This window comes from Engraulis encrasicolus, chromosome 2 (genome assembly GCF_034702125.1).
Source record: "Engraulis encrasicolus isolate BLACKSEA-1 chromosome 2, IST_EnEncr_1.0, whole genome shotgun sequence".
NCBI lineage: Eukaryota > Metazoa > Chordata > Actinopteri > Clupeiformes > Engraulidae > Engraulis > Engraulis encrasicolus.
Window position 1 is genome coordinate 39870528 of NC_085858.1, and position 18037 is coordinate 39888564.

At 41.4% G+C, this 18037-nt stretch overlaps 1 protein-coding gene across 1 annotated transcript in view; it reads left to right on the plus strand.

Moving 5' to 3' along the window:
- The window catches only part of tmem106a (transmembrane protein 106A), a 15146-nt gene extending 3079 nt beyond the window's left edge, over positions 1 to 12067 (plus strand). Inside the window, exons 4-8 of the mRNA XM_063188489.1 lie at positions 2573 to 2726; positions 5907 to 6050; positions 7397 to 7440; positions 10617 to 10667; positions 11272 to 12067. Of these exons, the coding sequence (XP_063044559.1) occupies positions 2573 to 2726; positions 5907 to 6050; positions 7397 to 7440; positions 10617 to 10667; positions 11272 to 11413 (535 nt within the window). The 3' untranslated portion in view covers positions 11414 to 12067. The remainder of the gene's footprint in view (positions 1 to 2572; positions 2727 to 5906; positions 6051 to 7396; positions 7441 to 10616; positions 10668 to 11271) is intronic.
- The last annotated feature ends 5970 nt before the right edge of the window (positions 12068 to 18037 follow it).

Consider the following 18037-nt stretch of genomic DNA (forward strand, 5'->3'; position numbering starts at 1 on the left):
GATGAGTGGGAGAGCGGGATGGGGCAGGGTTAGGACACAAACCAGGCCGGACCTGAACCTGGGTCCCCATGAGCAAGAAAGCCTATTTATGGAGTAAGGAAACCCTCTTTGAATCAAGGTCCATGAGCAAGGAATTATACCTTTTATACCATTCATACCTTCTTTTATCTTATAATTCTGTATAATTAGGCTGTCATGGCCTATTGGTTGGAGTGTTATTCTTTGAAATTGAGGGTTGCTGTGTTGAATCCCACCCTTAATAATAGGAAGAACGGGCGGGACTTTAACCAATATCCTGTAATAACCGTATGCTGCTATGAAAAACGCTTCAGCTAAGTTTATTGCTACCTTCAGTAGGTCCTGGAAAAACATAAATATAATACGTTGTGAATGTGATTTCTAAACCTGATTCATCACAAAGTATATACTATTTGGGGTTTTCATATCATATATTTCATACGAAACTACTTATCATACAGTAGCCTTTCCAAAGATGATAGGGATGTATCTCTGATACCAGCCAACCACCCACCACCCTTACTAACACAAAAACTCTGTGGGGAAACAATGGTGGGACTTTCACAACTTACTCAATCTAGTTTTTCACCTCTGGCTATAACGGATACACAATAATAGTGGTTGTCTTGTCTTGTCTTACTAAATGCCTCATGTGATCAGTGATCATGTGCTGTCTGTCTGTGTTCTTGTGTGTCCTACACTTTATAATTTGGTGTGTGTGTGTGTGTGTGTGTGTGTGTGTGTGTGTGTGTGTGTGTGTGTGTGTGTGTGTGTGTGTGTGTGTGTGTGTGTGTGTGTGTGTGAGAGAGAGAGAGAGAGAGAGAGAGAGAGAGAGAGAGAGAGAGAGAGAGAGAGAGAGAGAGAGAGAGAGAGAGCTGCCTTGGCTACATGTATGTAAGAGTGAGCAACATATGGTTAATGTACAAACCCCAACTCCGGTGAAGTTGGGACGTTTGGTAAACAGTGAATAGAATCAAAATGCTATCATTTTCAAAACATTCAATCTATTCATTAGATGGACAATAGTGAAAAGACAACATATTAAGTGTTAAAACCGAGAAAAAATATTGTTTTGGGGTAGCCTGATAAACCAGACTAAATGTGGATGTCTGGTTCACCAGGCTAGTTTTGGGGGACATAAGTACTCATTTCTAACTTCATAAATCCAAATAAGATAACACAACAAAGAAGAACATTTCAAAATGAATTGTACTGACGGACAATATAGGTGTCCAGGTATAAGATCATCGCAGAGAGGATGAGTCACTCAGAATTAAAGATGCAAAGTGAATAATTACCATAGTTATTACATACATTTTTGAATTCCCTTTGATTTACCACGATTGAGTGTATATAAGACATATTTTTGTTACTAAAATCATTGTATAGGTTCATGACATCATGAAATATATATTGGCTGTAGTCTCACTCTAGCACTCCAGGAATTAGAGCTATTGAAAATGGACCATATTAAGAATGCTTAATGCGTGCAAATGATACAGGGGTGTAACATTCTCCTAAGCACCTGAGCTCACTTTAAATAGACCCAGAAGACATGGGAAACTGTCCTTTGTTTACAGAAGTCAGCAGAAGTTGTAGAAGTCCATTCTTTTTGACAATAATAGAGCATTGCACATCCTGTGCTACAGTGAAAATGGACCATCCAACTTGTGTTAGTGCTAACTTCAAAAGTCAGCCTCCATGATGGCATGCGGGTGCAGTAGTGCATTGGTTAAGATGTTCTCACTCATCTGTAGAGTTAAATACAGTGCTGAATGGTATAAATGGGTTTTAAACAGCATGAAAAGCCACTCATGCATTATATTCTGAAGGGAGATCTTCGATTACTGCCACATAGTAAGGTCAAATTGAATTCTCTACTATGTTTTAACAGTTTGGCTCCATCATAAGGACCAGCAGGTGATAAAATGGTGGGCTTTTGGTCAAGACCTGTCACACTGTAAGCACTACAGAAAGGAAAACATTGCAAAACATGACAAGGAATACACCCACCATTTAAGCTGGTGAAATCATGTCCAAGATAGGAATTAACACTGTTTTTTATGTGAAATCATCTCATCGGTTAATGTATTTAACTGTTAAGTGTTGTCTTTTGTTTTGTTTTTAGTCTTCCTTGACATTTGCTGCCATTTATTGACCCCGTCCCAACTCTTTTGAGAGGTGTTGGATTTATCAAGTTAGAAATGAGTACATATGTCCCCCAAAACAATATTTTTTCTCGGTTTTAACACTTATATGTTGTCTTTTCACTATTTTCCATCTAATGAATAGATTGAATGTTTTGAAAATGATAGCATTTTGATTTTATTCACTGTTTACCAAACGTCCCAACTTCACCGGAGTTGGGGTTTGTATGTGTAAGTATGTGTGTAATGTCTAGTGGGTAATGTCTTTTTGTATTTATTATGTATGTGTGTGTGTGTGTGTGTGTATGTATGCTACTTCACACCTTAATTTCCCCCTGGAATCAATAAATGATACTCTCTGCTCTACTCTAATCTACTCTACTCTACTCTACTCCACTCTACTACAGGAAGCTGTATGTGGCCCTGTCTGTTGGGGTGTGCCTGGTCTTCTCCGTGCTCGTGCTCTTCTTCCTGTTCCCCCGCAGCGTCTCCCTCTCCGATATGGGCATCCAGTCTTCATCCGTGGTCTTCTCAGACAAAGCGGTCAACATCACTGTCTACGTGCGTAACCACCTATCACACTTTTTATTCATTATTCATTTTATTATCCATTATTTCTAATAATTGTCTATCTGTCTGTCTATCTATCTATCTATCTATCTATCTATCTATCTATCTATCTATCTATCTATCTATCTATCTATCTATCTATCTATCTATCTACAGTGAGTCCAATATATATTTGATCCCTTGCTGATTTTGCCGGTTAGCCCACTAATAAAGACATGATCAGTCTATAAATTTATGATAATATGTATTCAAACGTGGAGAGACAAAATATCAAAAAGAAATTCCAGAAAATAACTTAAAATAATATATTTTAATTCATTTGTATTTAATTTAGGCAAATAAGTATTTGACCCCTCTAGCTAAAGAAGATAAAGTGTTTTGTGGCAAAGCCCTAGTTGTCTAGCACTGAGGTCAGATGCTTCTTTTAGTTGATGACAATGTTTGTGCATATAGTAGAAACGATTTTTGCCCATTTTTCTTTGCAGATTATCTCTAAAACATTGATAGTTTTTGGCTGTAGCTTGGCAAATGGGAGGTTCAGTTCCCTCCATAGAATTACTATAGGGTTAATATTTTGGAGACTGTCTAAGCCACTTCACGACTTTAATATGCTTCTTATTGAGCCACTCATTCGTTGCTTTGACTGTATGTTATGTATTATTGTCAAGTTGGGAGATCCAAAAATGGCCCACCTTCAGTGTAGTGGTGGAGGGAGGGACGTTTGCACTTAGGATTGCACATTACATGTCTCCCTCCATTCATTCGTTGATGATGTGAAGTTGTCCTGTGCCTTGGCCAGACAAATACCCTCAAACCATACTGATACCACTTGCATGCATGATGGTGAGGAGGGTGTTCCTGGGATCATAGACAGCAGTTCTCTTTCTCAAAACACATTGAATTGTGTTAATGCCAAACAGCTTGATTTTGGTTTCATCTGACTACAGCACCTCCTTATCATATCCTAAACCAGTCAGATGTCCATTGGCAAACCTCAGGTGGGACTGCACAGGTTCCTTCTGAAGCAGGGGTCCCATGTGTGCACTACAAGATTTTAAACATCTGTGGCATTAAGTGCTACCAGTAGTTTTCTCAGTGATTTTGGTCCCAGAAGCTTTGATATCATTGCCTAGTTCATCCCGTACAGGTCTAGGGTGCTTTCTTTCTGTTCTCATGATTATCAAATCCCTACAAAAGGTCAAATCTTGTATAGAACCACAGACAGGCTGATGGATAGTCATTTTGTATTCCTCACATTTTGGAAGAAATGCATCAACAGTTGGGTCATTAATACCCAGTCTCTTTCTTGTGGCTTTGCAGCCCATTTAATCTTTGTTCAGGTCTAAAATCTTGTCCCTGATATCATTTGACCGCTCTTTGGTCTTTCCCATGCTGGTGAGGTTGGAGTGTGACTGATTCACTCATACTATGGACTGATTCTGCTGATTCAATGTGTCTTTTATGCATGTTAGTATGTACAGGTGTCTTTAATTCAGATGACAAGTTGATCGGAAGTGCCGATCTGGTCCGTGGGCCCGGAACTGTTATGAGTTGGCAGGGGATCAAATACTTATTTTGCTTGATGAAATGGAAATAAATTAATATATATTCTCTGAAATTAATTTCTGGATTTTCTTTTTGATATTCTGTCTCTCCATATTAGAATACATATTATCATAATATTTATTGACTGATCATGTCTTTGTTAGTAGGCAAACCAACAAAATCAGCAAGGGATCAAATACTTATTGGACTCACTGTATCTATCTATCTATCTATCTATCTATCTATCTATCTATCTATCTATCTATCTATCTATCTATCTATCTATCTATCTATCTATCTATCTATCTATCTATCTATCTATCGGTCTGTGTCTCATTTTAAAGGGCTTTTTGTGTCTTTGCTCTTGATGGAACAGTCGAGAGTATGACAGGAAGAGAATAGAGAGAGAGAAAGAGAGAGAGAGAGAGAGATGGGGCCGGGCTGGGACATGACCCAAGCCGGACTCAAACCTGGGTCCCCATGGGCATGCAAGCGCATATGTGGGGGGGTTTAGCATGCTGGGCCACAGCACCCTGGATCACTTGAAATGAGGATGAGAATGGGGATTCGCTGGGATTTATACAGTCTTTTTTCCAACACAGACAGCCCATGTCTAGAATAACTCCTAACAAAGAAAGTATTGTTTTTCTTTTGACACCCAATGCTATTTTAAGATGCTATTGTCTTTATCTAAGTCATAGTTATTATGATATGCGTATAATATCACTAGAACTTTTAGTAAATTGAAGAATAATTTGTGTGTAAATAATGCACATATTCACACCTGTAATATGTTGGTGTGAATACAGCAACAGAGTTAAGTACACCCCGGCCCTCACATTTCTGCAGATTATCTTGGTCTCATCAGAGACAAGCAGCAGAGTAAGGACATGGATTGCTAGAACCATGTTGTGTTGTCTGATGACACCACAATAAACATATTTGTTTTAAATGATATCAAGCATGTGTAGTGGGAAGAAGTGGTTTGTACAAAGAAAATAGTCTGATCTGTCAAATCAAGCATGGAAGTGGGACTGACATGGTTTGGGGCTGCATGAATGTGGTCAACATTGAAAAACCGAGTTTCACCGAAAGCGAAAGCCTGCAAGCATACAGGTGTTCACTGCACACAATGAAATTGCATTTTATGCCTCACCCATGCAAGGGGCAGCCCCCAATGGCGCCCCAAGGGAGCAGTGAAACATGCGTGTCAATATGCACTGTGACTACTGAAACAGATCATGATCCTTTCTATGGGGTTTTAACATAGGGTGTACTCACTTTTTTGAGATACATTTTCAGACATTAATGCCTGTGTTTCAAATGATTTGTGAGTGAATAATAAATTAAAGCAGCTATATAAGTTGTACACTGGCTACTGTTTATTGTGTCAATGTGATTTTTTTTAAATGTTGTCCCATGAAAAGATATACTTACAAATCTGCAGAAATGTGAGGGGTATCTGTATCATACTGTCTGTACCGCTGTATCATACTGTAGAGTATGGAAAAACAATGCCATATCCATAAATGAAGTTAGCAAACAGTTTATTGATGTGGTTGGGGCTGTATGATCAGTTCTCATATGGATGATTTTCTTGTAATGCTCCACTGTATTCTGTTACAGAACACTTTAAACATCACCAATGATAACTATGTTATGGTGGAGGGCTCAGCCTTTTCGGCGCAGGTTTTCTATGGGGACACTGTTGTTGGCAAACTCAGCTCGCCCGCCGATATTACTACTTTCCGGCCACGTTCTAAGAAACAGGTGAGGTGTGTGTGTGTGCGTGTGTGCGTGTGTGTGTGTGTGTGTGTGTGTGTGTGTGTGTGTGTGTGTGTGTGCGTGCGTATGTCTGGGCCACTCACTGTGTCTGTGTGGACGTGGTTGCATGTTTGTAGGCCTATTCTTAGCCATGCAGTAACAACTTGTGTTTAGATCAGTGGTTCTCAACCTTTTTTGAACAAACGCCTTGGTTACATCACAAGCCTCCCAAAGCCCCATTCAACTCATCAGAGGCCTGACAACGCCCCCCTTATTATAAAAAAAATTAAATGGACTAATGCCCCCCAATGGCAACTAAGCACCACCCCCTCTCAGCTGTATCCTTCTCAACGCCACCTAGAGCTCCCCATGCCCCCTGTGGGGCTGTACCGCCCCCGTTGAGAAACACTAGTTTAGATCATACATAAGTAAAGGGGGTGTGGGTTGTAAGCCTAACTGATAGGGCCGTGGGGGTGAATGTCTGGACCAACGGTTTTTTGAAGATGATGTGAAAAATCTGGATATTTTTGGGAACATACCAAGTCAGGAAAAACGGGAAGGTTGACAGATATGGTTTTGATGCCTGACTCATGGGCTATGTCTCAAATCACGCACTTGTGTCAGTGCACTGACAGTCAGTGCACAGTGCATGCAGTGCACTGAGGTCTTTAGTGCATAGTGTCTTGAAAAATGTGAGCACTATGCACTGTGCCCTCGCTGGAAGTGACGGATAAGCATGGCATTAGCTCGCCAAAATATGAGTTGGCTACTGTTTACAAGGCACAGCGTCTTGTGCTTGTATTTCCATGTCCTTCACCCCAAAGGACAACAATCACACATGCAATACTTTGGTTGGCATGAAAAGGTTGGTGTCCCATCAACATTACTTACAGAATTAGGAGACTGTTGACCAAACTCTTCTACTGAACTGAATGCCACATTTCCTCTGTGTCATTGTCAACATGGCCGCCGTTTAGTGCATGTAGTGTCCATCATTCAAGCACTGCATTTTTCCGCCATTGTTAGGGGATCATCCTGGCACTTTCAGTGCACTGGCTCAACTGAAATTTTCAGCGTGAGCGTCCTAGGCACTGAAAAACAGAGCCCGAAGTGCACAAGCGCGGCATTTGAGACACAGCCATAGTCTTACATACGGAAATGGCTTTTAGTATACAGATGTGAAACGACTTCTGCTGAAGTAAACAACATCTGCTTAACATAATGCTAGTATAGTGAGCATTTTATTGTTTTAGACTTATGTGTTTTTTTCCACTTAATATGATGTATCATATGTCATATCATATCACATATCATTTCATAAAGCATTGCTATATATCTTTCTTTTTTCACAGTACCCATTCCAAGTGAAAATCAGTGTGACGGATGCAGGGCTTGTGTAAGTAGTAAAAAGAACTATTGTTACTACTCATAATAATAGTAATTGTAATACTGGTAATCTATTTAAACCTGTGTAATACCCATTTACTATTACATGGTGGGTTTATGTACATACAGTATATGCTTATGAAATGATAGCGTGTTAGTGAGGACCAATGGAGAGAGCAAAGAGAAAAGCTTTTAAACAGTAGTGACTCATGGGGAGGGGTGCCTTTCAAAGAGTGAGTGCGTGCGTAAAAAGTTCACTGACACAACCAATGATTATGGTGATCTTTGCTAGAGGGAGGTAAAACTTCATATTTTGTGATGGGTAGGACTTGTAAATTCTGTTAGTGAAAAAGAATGAGAATAAAGTTGGCTGAACTGATTAAACGGATATTTCAAAAGAGAATTGCTCAATGAATTGGTACGTTTATATGTAGAACCATAAAAGTTAATGAATGTGATCTATCACATTCACTTTTGTGTTTGAGAGAGTGCACAATATATGATTGCATCAGATTTAAATGTTATGGTACTCACTGCTTCCTAATGGCAAGCGTCACGACCAACTTTAGAGCAACAAAAAGCGTTTCACGTCCACATTGAATCCATAGATTCTACATTTGTGATGTCATGCATCGTACCTGCAACTGCATAAACTGAAATAATAACACTTTGACATATTACAGAAGCCTCTTTTCTGCTACTTTTGTATTTAGCTGACAGAAGAGGATGGAAAAGCAAGGCACAGTTGTGGCCTGATTATTGAAGGTTGCATACAGTGGTTGAACAGGGTTATTCTTTGTTCTATGATGTGACATATACCCAATACAATTTTGGTTGGATCTGCAATACCTCGGGAGCTCAGAGGAGACAAATTGTGTATTCACATTGTCGATAACTCCCAAATTAGACAGCAGCAGGTTTTAGACAATGACTGATAATGGATTTGAACAGACTTTAAACGTGCCAAGAATGCAGCTAGCTAACACATGATGATAGCACTGCCAACAGCACCCAGGGCTATGAAAACAAGACAGGTGGGGTCAGTGTGGATTAATTTTGTTGGCAGCAAAAGATCTGTGTGCCTCAGCAGAAATCAGGATCCATCACATCAACAAGCAATGCTTTTGCAGTCCTCAGCTGTCTCATTTTGGTGAGCCGGACCGTTGTGCTCTGTGTCCTTGGTTTTCTATTTCTGGTGGAGAACAGGGTTGCCAGATGAGGCTGATGATTTCCAGCCCAAAAAATGCTCAAAACCAGCCTAGAAGCTCAAAATCCCGCCCAATTCTATTGATTTCTATGGCTAAAATTGGGCGGGTTTTTCTGCTGAATGCCATTTTTACCCGCACACAACCATCCTAAGCAGCCCAATTGGGCGGGAAACAGCCCAATCTGGCAACACTGGTGGAGAAAAGTGGAGCTTAAAGGGGCTCAAGGTAGGATTAAAAGTTTAGTTAATCACTGTCCCAAGTCAGCCGATGCTTATTTTGATTTTATATTATTTGAGTCATTAGTAAGTGAACAATGACTCTCGCAACCACTTCCACGGTCCGGGGTCAGAAAACCCCAAATACAACTTCTGACAGAGCGGTCTTAACGAGTATCGTGGGAAACACTTCTTGTACGAAAAATCGCTTTACATACCGTAGTCAGATTTGTATCAACTGCTGGCACTCCGTGATGAAAAACATTCTCACAGTGAGTTTATTTAAACAGCATTTTTTTCATTGCTGTGTAGATTTTGAGACAGGCATGTCACGCGCACCGCGCAAACGACGTCATCCTACATTGTGCCCCTTTAACTGTAACTTAACTCCAACTCCAACTTGGTGTTTTGTCCTCTGTTCTAGTAGCCCTTCTGTTTTGATGTTCGATGTGTTGCATTTTGTAATACTGTACATCGTTGTTCAACAGAGTTATACAGAGTTTGCCTGGTTAGTACCAATGAGATACCAAGATACCAGGCTACCAATGCAATTTCTCATTGGAAATGTGTGGTTTACAATTGCCCATGGACGTTTATTGGGCATTACAAATGTATCATTTGGCATATACAGTATGTAGCCCATAGCCAATCGTGTCTATTTAAAGAAACTGCAAGCTTCTGTTTGTCAAGTAGTACGCACCATCGCCTTTCCACCCCTACCCCTAGCTCAGGTGGAGAATCCATGCTGTCTTTTAGCATCGGAGCAATCATGCAGCGCAGCACGGGATTTCCCAGGCTGATACTACAGAGCGGTAATCACCCTAAATGTAGCCTTTCTTCCAGCTCAAATACGCACACACCCATTTGGTGTTTCTCTCGACAGCCAGATTTGAACCCTTTTCATTCGAGGGGCCACTTCAAATTCATCCGAGGGCCGTAAAAGTCCTTAGAGGACCGCACTATAAACACATACCAGGATTTCCCCCTGCATTTTAGGCTTATATTGAAGGCAGCCACCTTTAAAACAGACCACACCTTCTCTAGGTCCCCTGAATATAACTTAATTGTATTGCAAATGTATTTTCCAAGATTCGGTTACAAAATACGTCATATTTCATGTGAAGCTGCTTAACATTAAAATAACATCGGGGCCGAATAAAAAGGCTTCAAGGGCCGCAAACGGCCCTCGAGACATAGGTTCTCCACCCCTGCCCTAAAGCCTTGCAACAGTGGAAATCACTAGGACTCTGTTTTCCCCCACCCCACTTGCCAGTTGATGTGAACATTAACAAAAACCTTGTGACTTGCACCAGTTTTATGTAAGGCGTTGTTGAGGAGTGATTGGCTGAATTGAGATTAAAGGACTCTTCTGACATAACTTTGCCGTGTTAAAGTTAGGGGTTTTTTTTTCTTTTAATAAGAATCTGAAAGATGATGGGATCAAGAACAAGGCATGGGAAACACTGCTACGCAAAAGGTGTTCACTTACAGGATATGTAGGACAGTACTTCTTCATCTTCAAAGAAGATATTCTCTCTCTCTCTCTCTCTCTCTCTCTCTCTCTCTCTCTCTCTCTCTCTCTCTCTCTCTCTCTGTCTCTCTCTCTCTCTCTCTCTCAAGTCTGAGATGATTCTTAACTGTGTTTTATAGACACAATAAAGAACATTTTCCCCACTTACTCAGAACAAACCATATTTTTGTGTTGACTTTAAGTCAAATTTCAGTCAAACTCTGCAAACTGCATGTGTGTCTTGTTTTGACAGAGATTACTGCAGGGCAACATCCACCGTCCACATCCTCTTTTTTAGACTTCAGTAAGTGACATTTTGGGAGGTTTCATTTTTGTATTATGATGTTAATAGCTTACGTAGTTGTATTGAATAAAACATTTATGGATGTGTGAGAAAATGAAGTTTGTTGGTGGTGGTGGTGTTATGACAAATGATAATGTAGAAGGATCAGGAAATGCGCTCAACACCTTGTAGTCTAATGCTTTACACTGGGTGCTTAACTTCGTCAATGAAGGAACTCAAATCTCAAAAAGAAATTAATAAAGAAGCACTCATGGCACTCATCGCCATTTCACACTGTAGAAGGGTGTAAGCCCAAAACGTTTGTGAGGCGATTAAAAAAGCAAAAAGAAATCTGATGAGTGCTTCTTTATTCGTTTATTTTTGTGACACATGATAAGGCACATATCACATGATCCTGGTTCCTGACAATTATATCATTTGCAGTCATAAAAGCTTATGAGGCCATTCCATTGTCCACGTCATGTCCATTAACATTCTCTCTCTCTCTCTCTCTTCCTCTCTCTCTCTCTTCCTCCCTCCCCCCCTCTCTCTCCCTCTCTCTCTCTCTCTCTCTCTCTCTCTCTCTCTCTCCTTCAACTTCCGCTGCCTCATTTCTCATTTACAGGCTCTCCATGACTGTGTACTACATGGCCCATTACGAGCAGCTGTCCCTGGAGACGTTTGAGTATTTAGACTGCGGGGCAAACAGCACTGTTCCCCACATGTATAATAATAACGCAGGACAGGGGGCAGCACCCAACCACTAAACCAGCAAGTGCTCTTATGCACCACACTGCTCTTATGTCTTATGGTTCATTCTTTTGAAACTCGGCCGTCGGTAGACCCGAGGTTGTTCTCCCGACAACCGTTGTAAATGCGTTCCATTGCAACAGCTGGGGACAATACAAACGTCTGGAAAAAACTAATGTTAAACAAACTCGGAGTACACCGAAGTGCTCCGAGTTTGAGATTCGGAACCCCGATTTGAGTACCCATTCTATTGCACTTTTCCGAGGCGGAAGCCGGAGTTTCCGACAATCGAGTTTCAAAAGAACGAGCCATTACACTACATCCTTGATTTCAGACCTTGATTGTAGTTGCACCGCAACACTTTAATGTATGAAGAAGTGTATGAAGTAGAAGTATAAGTATTGTTGTGGATGTCATTACAACACTAGTACAAACTGAATAGTATAGAATAGTATGCCTTTAATTATCCCGCCATGGGGAAATTCATTTTTTGTAGTATGATATTACATACTGTGAGTTGCAACCTTACAGCTAGTTGAAGGAGAGGATTGTGCACATCCCAGGGAAAGGTGCAGGACGAAGGTCAACTGTAGTTTTCAGAGTGAGGAGTCCGCACACTTAGAATCCTTTTTGTTGTGTTTTATTTTTTCATGGCAGGATAACGTTTCAACCTCAACAGTCTTCTTCAGATTCTCCTGAAGAAGACTGTTGAGGTCGAAACGTTTTCCTGCCATGAAAAAACAAAACCCAACAAAAAGGATTCTAAGTGTGCGGACTACTCACTCTGAAAAACCTTACTGCTAGTGTCAGGCCCGCTGACAGCTTTCACTGGGCCCAGGACAAATTCATCTGAAAAGGCCCCTCATCCAATACATACACTATAATGGTAATCCAACTTTGGGCCCCCTCTCTACTTGGGCCCAGGACAACTGACCCCTTCGCCCCCCCGTCGGCTTCCCTGTCTAGTGTTGAAATTACATCCTTACCAGTACTTCTTCATACATCTCTGAGAATATGAATAGATGTCATGGCCAAAAAAGTGTTTTAGTAGGTAATTGAATTTGTACAGTATCAAAAGTATCTTATTCATGTGGCTTCTTTGCTTGATTGAATTTGAGTTTGAATTTGAATTTACGTGACGTTACGTACGTACATGCACTATGGATGAATAGCTTGAGTTGTTCCCTGTTTACCCCTTGTTGGTCTTCTTGCGTAACGGATGATTAGATTTTATACTTTGTAGGAAACTGTTGCGTCATAACAAACTGTAACTGTCTGACAGACAGAATTTGTCAACATTTTAGCTTGACTGCTTGTTTTAATCGATATTTTAAACTCTTCTTGCAAGGTTTAGCTCTCCGTATATACTTTGGCTATGCCAAAGCTACATAAGGGGATACATACAGGTACAGTATATGTGCTTTGATCAAGATGTGATGAATGTGTTTACTGGATAATGGAAAATACTACGCTGTATTCTTGTAGCTGGATCAGTGAATCATTGTGCGTCGTGCGTGCAGCTTTGTTCATAATGAGTTATTACAGCACATACAATTTGATTCCTTGAGAATCTCAACTCTATCAAAGCATTCTTCTCGTTTTTCTTCAGTCCACTGTTATTTTTAGCATTGGCCCAAGTGAAACGCTCTCTCTCTCTCTCTCTCTCTCTCTCTCTCTCTCTCTCTCTCTCTCTCTCTCTCTCTCGCTCCTGCTCTCTCTCGTCTTCCTCCGGCCTCTTAGTGCTGAAGGCGGTCTAGTCTCAGTAGTGGTTTCTCTGAGATCCACTTAGTCACGCTCGGCGATTGGAGTGCCAAGATTAAAATGGCTCAGCCACGGCCAACAAGCATGTATGTCATCACATTACACAAAAACAAAAGACTGTTGTTAGTTAGTCTCACACACGGAACACGGAGAAGCAGCAGGGTGGTTTTCCTTGTCCCGCTTTTTTTTTCTGGCATTAATAATAGGATTTATGCGGCAAATTCTAGGAAATATTGATCCGTTGGAGAAGATACTGGATGCATCCAGCAGAATCCATTGACATATGCTCCCATGGACATCATCTTACACACCACTTGTCAGGGTACATTACATGTCAGCTGAGGGTAACGAGGATGAATCTGTGATCCAGGGGCCCCTGTGAATCGGACATGCAGCAACATACTTGCATGTATCTACTTATATCTGGGCTACTACATTACACACTTGACATGTATCTTGAGAATTCTTTGTTTTTTAATACCTTTCGTGTTTTAAAAAGCACTATACTGTTTTGCATCGGGATGGGCCTGGATATACAGGTATAGATGTTGATATAGCCTAGATGTCATCACCACTGCTGAGTGTACTGTGTAGACTGTGGAAAAACACAAAGGAGAAAAAAAACATAATTCCATTTAAAATAAATAACTGAAGAAAATCTTTCACATTTTTAGCAGCTAGGACAAGCCTGAAACCAGACGGTGTCATAAACAATTTCAGCCAATCAATATGTTGCATCAAGAGGGTGAACGATACCTACCGGTGTAATTTGTAACTGGATGTTAAGCTCATACATCAACAGCAAACCTTCACTGAAATAATTCACCCTGCTCCTTTAAAGTGGACCTCAGGCACCTATTTTCAGTTTACATTGCTTATTTACCGGTTGTACTGAAGAAGTAGATTAATATGCTCCCAGTCATTCTGTAGGCATGTATAGCGTCAGTCTAAATGGATTGACATTGATCCGCTCTGCACTGGTAGAGTAGCCCACTCCTGCTACCAGATTGAATTTACGTCAAGATTGATTGAATTAAAAACAGATATTCTTCACCGTTTGTGAATGGTTTAAAAAAAAAAAAAAAAAGTATCATCCATGCTGTAGAGACCAACTGCATTACTGTCCGCTTTGTTCCAGAAAGGTCAAGGAGGTTGAAATTTCAGGAAGGCATTTCAGATCAAATGAGAAGATGCCTTCTTTGGAATAGAGTCAATCAGCGTCTGTACTAAAAGGCTTTAAGTCACAAAAGACGAAAGAGACTTTTTGGAGTGCTAAATTGTCCTTGCCACGAATTGTGAATGCTGTATCTTTGAGCAGACCAGACTCAATATGCACTGTAGTACTGTATTTACTAATCATGGAAGGCCCCAAATCCATACAATCACTGGGTGGGTGGACCTTTTATGTTATTTGGGGAGGGGGAGGTCATTTGAATCTGGAAATCATCCACACCCTCAAATAAGCTCACGAAGCTGAGCGGAAATGCACGGGAGGAAAAGTTTGAATTGCTTACATTTGTTTTCTCCGTGTGATTATGGCTACTTTCTCAAGATTTGTCCTTTTTCTTCTCCTTTCTCATCCAATTTACCATTTAGTATCACTATTCCAACCAGTTTGAGAACATTATATACAGTATGATACAGTTTGTTCAGTGTGATGCTATCATTACAGATAATACTGCACATTTCTTTGGCTTATAGTAATTGTGGAACATATTCATCCATTCAATCACTTGGTTCTGAAAGTCACTCCAAGAGCATCTCAGGTCCACTTTAAATAATTGTTAATGAATATTGATGAATGTGTGTATCCATGTGTTGGCAAATGTTCTCACTTACATTGTATCTGTTTGGAAGTTTTGCACTGTACTCCATGTACTGTGCCTTCACGGCTGTACGCTTGCAGTTGACACACAGATTTTCTGTGAAAAGTTACAAGCACAAAAACAGTATGTACAAGTATCTTCAGAATAACTCATTTCACATCACTTCAGCTAAAATAAAGTGCAGAAGTTTATATAGCAACACGTGATCTGCAGAGTTTGAGATACTGATGTTGGACAGGAAAGCAATTAGTATTTTTGGGTGGCTTTTTGGCCTTTATTGTTACAGGACAATATGAGAGTAGACAGGAAATGATTGGGAGAGAGATGAGGCAGGGCCAGGAAATGACCCCGGACGGGCTCGAACCGGATTCCCCGTGGGCAATGTAAGTAGGGTTGCCACATTTCAGTGGTAAAAAACCTGGACACATTGATGCGCAAGCACGAATCATTAATGATATGTGATGTGGTTATTTCAGTGGGGTAATGTGAAGCTGTGCATAATAAAAAATCGGGACAGTCCAGGAATTTACCCGGACAGACCATACAAACCGGGACAATCGTGGCAAAACTAAATGTAAGCCCAAATGTGGGGGGCTTAGCGCGCTGGGGAAAGCAGTTAACTGTGGTTAGTTACCAGCACTAAACAGCTGACACAGCACATTGCAGCACAACGAGCAACAAAGGGTTAACACACAAGCTGTCAAGCTCAAAACTGCTGGAGATGGTAGAAGTTAGCCTTAAATAGTTATAGTGGCTATAATTATACACTGCAGATGTTTTGAAGCATCACTTTACATCAACAAATAGCATTTAACTAAGTGATGTTTCCCACAGTGTCGTGGAGCCCAACAAATCAATAAATTAGCATACCCTGCAGTTACTGCTCCATCATAACAAGCTGTGCCATCGTCACAGGAACACAAAATCCTGTCGGGACTCATTTGTGCATCCACCTGGAGCAGTACACCTCTCTATGGTCGGACCACCATTACATCCAGCATACAAAATACAGTGCATCATGTAAACAAAAGTCTCAACCGCAAGACGTCACAACCGAGGCTTTAATTTCATCGCAGGCAGGGCCGGCCCGAGGCATAAGCGGACTATGCGATGGCTTAAGGGCTCTGCATACTTCACGTGCGCACTTTGTCGCGAGTGGCGCGAGAACCATTAATGACGTCATCACTTGCGACAGACTATTCATACTTCAAAAGCGCATTGCTCGCATTGTCGGAAGTGCCCTCTGCTGTTCATGAGAGAAACGGCAGTATTTTTCGGAACTCGCAGCGTGAGTTCTACTGATGTATAAAATAGAAAGCCAAACACGGCTGCTGTAGGGCTACTGAACGTCTGACTTGTGACTTACCACATTGAAACATATATTTTTTTTTGTTGTAGCCTACATTGCCAGATCATTCCAAGACCATGTGAGAGCATTGTTCTGGCGGCAGAATTTATAAATAGATCGCTGAACACAATGTGCTTCTGAACAAAGTAAACAATTGTTTCACTGAACAACATTTAAGAGAGAAGATAAAATAACTCTCTATGACATTTTATTATCCTCAAAATGATGCAGGACCCATTCTGTAGTAGCCTACAGTAGTTGTAGCCTCTCTTCGCAACTCCTGCTTTGTCTGCCTACCTGCATGGTCGCTGGTGGCGCACGACAAGTTAGAAAAATCCTCGTGTGCACGACGTGGCGACACGCGCCGAATTTTGAGCTTACGACGGGGGGCGTGTCGAAATTTTAGGTCACGTGACGGCGCGCGCCATCGTCGTGAGTGAAGTATGAAGGAGACTAGCGCCACTCACGACTAGTATGAATCCCCCTTTAGGGCCCCCAAGGCACCAGTGAGCAGCAAAGTCCCAGGAAGAATTGAACTCTCCACCATTTTCCCTACTCACATATTTCTTTCTCATGTACCACACTCACTGACACAATGGAAACGGGTATGGAGGGCCCCATATTAAATGTTGTCTAGGGCTCCCATAAAGGCTTGGACCGGCCCTGATCGCAGGGAGGGCAGGCAAACCTCAGGACTCCAATCGTGGCCACTGGAGGCGGTTTTGGCAAGGCTACAGCATATGATACGGCGCGCTGCAGGGGGCCATGGGCATTGAATGTGGCGCTTGTGAATAATTCAGAGCCCCCGTGTCTTGTGTGAGAACGAGAGAGCGTGACTGACTGCCAGATAGACTCCGCTTAATGGCCTGCGAGGGGAAGAGGCGAGGCGAGGGACGCACGCATGGGACTGGAGCTGCAGCAAGAAGCTGTGAGCCGTTCGCTGTGCCGCCTCGCCTTGTAGTGGGCTTCTTGAAGTGGCAGAAGAAGAACCTACCAGTGTTGCCAAATTTGTCTGATCAAATCCTGCCCAAAAGGTTCTCAAAAAACGCCAAAATATGCTAAATTCCGCTCAATTTCAACAAATTGCATTGATTTCAATGGGCCCAAAACTGCAGAAAAAAACGCCAAATGGCCAGTTTTTCTCGTTTTTACCCACAGACGGCCATTCCAAGTAGCCCAATTGGGTGGGTAACTGCCCAATCTGGCAACACTGCTTGTAGTAGGCTTCTTGAAGTGGCAGCAGTAGAACCTACAGTTCCTACAGTGACCTCTGGGGTTTTTAATTTGTGATGTAGTAAGATGAAAATCAGGCCACTGCTGTGCATATTTAAAATAGGCCGGTAAAACCGAAAATGAATAATGGATTTACAAATGTTAGATGGCGTAACTTAAAAGGTCAAATTGTCAAACTGTACTTCTTCTAGTCCTACATCTGCCCTACTTCCTGTATACATACAATGGCATCCGGTTATGTTGCTTTAAAATCCTGCCTGTGAGACCAGTGTTATCTGGATGCATGTACAGAACCATTCTATGCACAGCAAGGAGGTACTTCACCTAACAACTGACAATGGCTAATGGTCTCTTGGCCATTGAAACTACTGCTAGTAGAAGATGGGCATGACATTAGTAGGCTACAATCAGTCTTTTGTCTGTATGGGTAAACAGTCAATTAGGGATTGTGTGACTTTGTGAACCCCCTGCTG